General features: G+C 38.3%; 1 protein-coding gene across 1 annotated transcript; it reads left to right on the top strand.

Annotated features, from left to right (window-relative positions):
- Positions 1–3318: 3318 nt before the first annotated feature.
- On the top strand, positions 3319–5956 carry LOC108774934 (uncharacterized; the record flags this gene model as incomplete). Its single annotated transcript, XM_018541183.1, has 1 exon — positions 3319–5956. A coding segment is annotated over exon 1 (2638 nt), but the record flags the coding sequence as incomplete, so codon positions are not given.
- Positions 5957–6312: the final 356 nt, after the last annotated feature.

Raw genomic sequence — 6312 nt, 5'->3', positions numbered from 1 at the left:
TGTTTAAAAAGGAAGCTGCCACTCGTTGGTAACATTGCTACTGTTGACCAAGAGTTGGCCGGCTAATAGAAAAAACGACCGTATGCAGCGCTGCAATGAGCGCGCTTGGTTACAAAAAAAACAATTGTCTTGGTTGCTATGTGTCGGTTGTTATTAATTTTCTCGGATCGTAGAAAAACAGGCCTGTTCGTGAAACATTAAATCCGTAGCAAAATAATTCCTTTAAGTAAGAATACGACTGGTAGAGAGGTGAAAAAGGAGCTAATAGCTCGATTGAGGCTTTTAGCCTATTTTTTGTGGTTTGAATCCACGTGAAGCTAACAGCTTACGTATTAAATCATTCCGAAGCCCGAGTGAGGCTATTAGCCTAATTTCTTTGCGTTAGATAACTTAATTCTCCTTTAAGTAATTCGGACAGGACGTGAATAACTCCCGATGTTACCAAACCTATGGAAAGAATTTTAAAGAAGGACGAAGAATTCAAGTATGGTTGCTGAATTTATTAAGCATATCACATCACAGCCGATGATCGTCTTCCTTTTTACGAATCGAAAGATCTGGGAATATACTCTTTTTCCGATAAGTGACAATTCTATTTAAGAATTCTCAGGTAAACTGCTTACGATGAGATCGCGATTCTATTTGTTAAATTCGTTTTCCTTTAGTCAAATCTAATATTGTTATTTTGCTTAAAATTAAATTGATTAATCTTAATATTCTTAATACATACATGTAATTTATATCTATAATATAAAGTTGTTATTGTTTAATAAAGAAAGTTCTCTTTAATTTCATTCATCTTATTTTTACGAACTTTACATTATCTTTCACGCTATCGAACATTTTTGGTCCTTCGAGCCGGATAGATCTTGTCGTAAGCAGCGTACTTCTCACGGAATAACAATGAGGTTAAATCATATAGAGCACCATATTGAGCAGCAGGTCAGCCTGTCGTCTCTTATGGCTCATTCTTATAACAATTTAATCAAAAATGGAATTGAGCACGTGACTTCTTCAAGAATTAATTTGCGTCTCACTGCTCTTGAAGAGAATTGGAAGAAATTTAGTGTGACACATGATGCTATTATGTTAGCTATTCGAGAATTAGATGAAGCTGATAAATTAATTATTCGCAACCATTCATATTTTGCGGAGAATTATTTCTCAACAACTAACGAGTATTATTTAGAATTTTCAGAAAAAATGAATTCACTGCTAGAGTTACAGTCGGATCGCGGTAGCGTTCCGGGGACGTCGTCAGGGTCGTCATCTTTGCCGGTTTCAACTACGACTGGGTCATCAGCTGGTCTACCTACCGTTTTTCATCACTCTAGACTCCCAAGACTAGAAATTCCTAAATTTAATGGATCACCTTCAGACTGGCTGCCATTCAAAGATCTATTCCGTTCCATTGTGATAGATAATCCAACGTTATCTCCAGTTGAAAAACTACAATATCTGAAAATTAGCCTCACAGGTACTGCCAGTCATATGTTAAGTAATACTGCTCTCACTGCCGATAATTTCTCAAAAGCATGGGATTCGCTAACTTCATTTTATGAAAATAAAAGACTTTTAGTTAACGCAGCTTTAGGTTCCCTATTCAATCTGAAACGCATCATGAAAGAGTCTGCTGCGGACCTAGAAAAACTTTATACTACTGTTACACAAATATATAGATCACTGGAAACTCTTGGCAGACCAGTGGATTCTTGAGACGACTTTCTAATTTTTACTGTCATTCAACGGCTAGATTCAGAGTCTGTAAAGGCTTGGGAGCAGCATATTGGCTAGAGATCCTATATGGAGAGATGGGCCAATGTCCGGCATGATGTTGTGAAACCGGAAATCACATGATCTTGGAAATGCGCGCTAATATATCAACGCCAATTTCGAAACATCACGTAACACTACTTGTTTATTATAACTTTGTTAACTCAAAGTTGTAATGAATAATTATTAGAGAAAGTTTATTTTTCGTAAATATAGAATTGTGGATAAAACAGACAAAATAGACAAAAACGTGCAAAACGTATTAAATTCGAATAAAAAAGTTGCTTTCCATTTACACACAGTGATACGAAATCTGAAGTGATATGAATATTTTATATTTAAACAATGACTTTACTACTTATTTATTTGGTGAAAACTTATCGCATAATAACACAGATTTCTAACCTCATATTTAATGTGAGTTAACAAGATTTAATAAATCATACGATCTCGAGTTTGTGCAGATTGTTGGCAAAAAGTCAATTGCCAGAATGAAAAAAAAAAACAATTTTAGGTTAATTTACATATAAAATGTATGTATGTATTTATAAATGAATTTTTATATATATTTATATATATATATTTTTTCCAAAAGTTCTAGTGATACATTTTTGATGATTTTAAACTTACTTACTGTAAAAGAGACTCGTCTAAGTTAATTTTTGTCTCTGACAGTACTTCTTATAATCATAAGCAGACGACGCTCCTCTCACTCTCACATTCGCTTCTTTCACTCTCACATCCGGTTTCACAACATCATGGCAGAGCCAATCACGGATCAGTCGGCATTGGCCCATCTCTCCATATAGGATCTCTAATATTGGCTCCTCACGGGAACTTCCTACATGGAAATAATTTCTTGAGTTTTTTATCACTCGATTAGTGACACTGCAAAACTACGAAAAAGCTCGATCAGGTAAGCTTTTACAAACGACTCAATTTCCTTTAAAATCTCATTTTCAAGGTAAATTCCAAGATGAGAGCTCAAAATCTTGTCCTTTCTGTTCGGAGCCTCATTGGCCATACCATTGCCCACAATACAAATCAAAACCGGTCCAACAACGAGTTGCTCTTGTGCGAAAACATCACTTATGCTATAATTGTCTTGGTCCTCACAGAGTGGCTCATTGTCGAATGTCAGTTCATTGTAAAAAATGTGCTGGAAAGCATCATGTAACACTTCATCGTGGAAATTTTGACGCCGCAAAATCTAAGGTTACTTATTTAAAAACTGAATCCACAGGAAAGTCAGAAAAATCTACTGAGGTTGATTCTAATACTAATTCGGAATTAAAAGGCGGTTCTCAGGTTCTTCATTCCATGTGACAAGAAAAGTGTAATACCCACTGCGTTCTGTTGGCAACGGCCCTTGTTATAGTTAAGTCGCAAACGGGACAATCTTCCAAAGCAAGGATCTTAATTGATCAAGGATCAGAAATCTCTTTAATAACGGAGCGGTTAGTACAACGTTTACGGTTATCCCGTACTAAGTCTCAGATCCCCCTTTTTGGAATAGGCGGTCAAAGATCAAATAAAACAAGGGGTATGACTTCTTTTCAAATAAAGCCATTTTTTGACTCATCCTTTAAATGCTCAGTTTTTGCTCATATTCTCCCGAAACTGACATCATCCATACTATCTATCTCAGTAAAAGAAAATTCATGGCCCCATTTAGAAGGGTTACAACTTGCAGATCCTGAGTATTTTTCATCGAATCCAATCGATATCCTTCTTGGCGCCGATTATTACGGTCAAATAATACGCGAAAGCATAATAAAAGGACCTCTGAGATCTCCAATTGCTCAATTAACTGAACTCGGTTGGATCATCTCTGGTCCGACTGACTCTGAAATATCGTCGACTAGTACTCATAGTTTCCATGTGTCAATTGACAATGAACTCTACCGTTTAATTCATAGATTTTGGGAGCTTGACGAAGTCGCTCCATTGAAGGCTTCCGTTCTTTCATCTGAAGAACAAGAATGTGAAGAACATTTTCTTAATACTCATACGCGTAGCGAAGATGGTCGATACATAGTAAGGCTCCCCTTTAAGAAGCCTGCCACCCATCTTGGAGACTCGCGAAAAAAGGCCACTCAAATGATGCTTAGATTATCAAATAAACTCTCAATTAATTCTGAGTATGCAAAATTATATTCCGACTTTATGGAAGAGTATGAACGACTTAATCATATGGAACTTGTTCCTGATCACCTTCCCGAACCGCGTCACGCATTTTATCTTCCACATCACGGAGTCAAACGAGAACAAAGCCTTACAACAAAATTACGCGTCGTTTTCAATGGTTCAAGCCCCACTACTTCCGGTTTTTCATTAAATGACTTGTTACACACCGGAGCTAAATTGCAAGTAGAATTATTTGATGTCCTGATCTGGTTTCGTCAATTCAAATATGTTTTTTCATCTGACATGGAGAAAATGTACCGTCAAATTAATGTTCATCAAGATGATTGGAAGTTTCAAAGAATCCTGTGGACTGACAGCTCATTTAAATTACGTTCCTATCATTTGACAACAGTTACATATGGGTTAGCTTGTGCTCCTTTCTTAGCTTTACGCACTATTCAGCAATTAATAAAGGATGAAGGTTCACGTTTCCCATTAGCTTCACCTTGCTTACAGAAGGGAAGATATGTAGATGACCTCTTCGGAGGAGCAGACAACTTAGAGACAACCAAGGATGTCGTTAACGAACTAAAAAAGCTCTGTATGGCTGGCGGTTTTAAGTTGCGAAAATGGTCAACTAACCATCCAGAAATACTCAGCTCAATTCCTAAGGAGGATCAGATTCCGTCAGTATCTATTGACAGAGACAATAATCCTATTGTTCAAGCTCTCGGACTTCAGTGGCAACCAATAGACGACGTATTTCAATTTACGTTTATTTGTCAAAATGAGGGGGAGATTACTAAAAGAAAGGCACTCTCAACTCTTGCTAAGTTCTTTGACCCCCTTGGTTTCTTATCACCAATTATTATCATCGCGAAAATCCTTATCCAAGAGTTGTGGGCAATAAAACTAGGTTGGGACGATCCATTACCTTGTCATTTCACAAGTAGATGGCATAATTTTATAAAAAATCTTCAAGATACCCCCCAGATTACGATCCCTCGGTGGATAGGCTTTTCAGGCGAGAATCGCATCGAAGTACATGGATTCTCTGACGCCTCAAAAAAAGCAATGGCTGCGGTTGTTTATGTTCGAATTACCACACCTGAAGGGAGTATCAGTGTAAATTTCGTAGCCTCTAAAACAAAAGTTGCACCTTTGAAACGCCTTACGATTCCAAGACTTGAACTGTGTGGAGCAGTTTTGCTGACCAAACTAGTTTTCCATCTTCTCACTGTACTGGATTTAAAGAATCAACCGATCGTAATGTGGACCGACTCATTGATCACTTATACATGGTTAAATAATCATCCCTCCAGGTGGAAGGAGTTTGTTTATAATCGCGTTAGTTTTATCCAAGAGAGTTTACCACAAGCTGAATGGAAATTTGTTCCTGGTCACGAAAACCCTGCAGATGCAGCTACCAGAGGGCTCATCCCCTCTCAACTATTAAATGATACTTGTTGGTGGAACGGTCCGACTTGGCTGTCACAGTCAACTACAATGTGGCCGCAACGTCCTGCCCCCCATTCTCAGGAAAAGGATTTAGAAGAACACACTATCAAGGTACATGCTGTTGTCATTAAACCGAAATCGGAATGGGATCTTCTGTCGAGATACTCTAATTTAACTAAATTGTATCGTATCACCGCCACCTGCCAACGAGCCATATCCAGATTTCGTAGGGTTCCACCGTCGGCATTCATGCCTACTCTTACCACTCAGGAGTTAGAAACAGCAAGGAACTTTTGGGTTAAGACTACGCAACGAATGTTCTTTTCAAACGAAATTCAATCTCTCTCTAATGGACAACCGATCTCCCGATCAAGTCATATCGTACGTCTTACGCCCTTTTTGGATGCGTCCGGCTTATTGAGAGTCGGAGGTCGTCTCCAACAATCGCATCTTTTTGAAACCGAAAAACACCCTCTGATTTTGCCAAAGGAGTCAGCATTAACCCCCCTCATTATCTCTCATGCTCACAATCAAACACTGCATGGTGGCACTCAAGTCACGCTATCCTATATTCGCAAAGAATACTGGTTGATAGGAGGTAGAGCCCCAGTTCGTTCATGGATTTTAAAATGTATGAAATGTACACGATTTTGACAAAAGAGAGCTCAACAGTTGATGGGACAGCTTCCTACCGAACGAGTTACTCCCTCTCGTCCTTTTACACATTCAGGCATTGATTATGCTGGACCTTTTATAATAAAAACCTGGAAAGGAAAAAATGCCCGTTCTTATAAAGCATATGTAGCTCTCTTCGTATGTTTTTCCACGTCAGCCGTACATTTAGAACTCGTGACCGATTATTCAGCAGACGCATTCATCGCTGCCTATAAGAGATTCTCGGCTAGACGAGGAATTTGTACTACTCTTTCGAGTGATTGTGGCACCACGCTCACA

Source organism: Cyphomyrmex costatus, unplaced genomic scaffold (genome assembly GCF_001594065.2).
Source record: "Cyphomyrmex costatus isolate MS0001 unplaced genomic scaffold, Ccosl1.0 scaffold2786, whole genome shotgun sequence".
Lineage (NCBI taxonomy): Eukaryota > Metazoa > Arthropoda > Insecta > Hymenoptera > Formicidae > Cyphomyrmex > Cyphomyrmex costatus.
The sequence above is the reverse complement of the archived record's forward strand: the minus strand, read 5'-3'. Positions and strand labels throughout refer to the sequence as shown.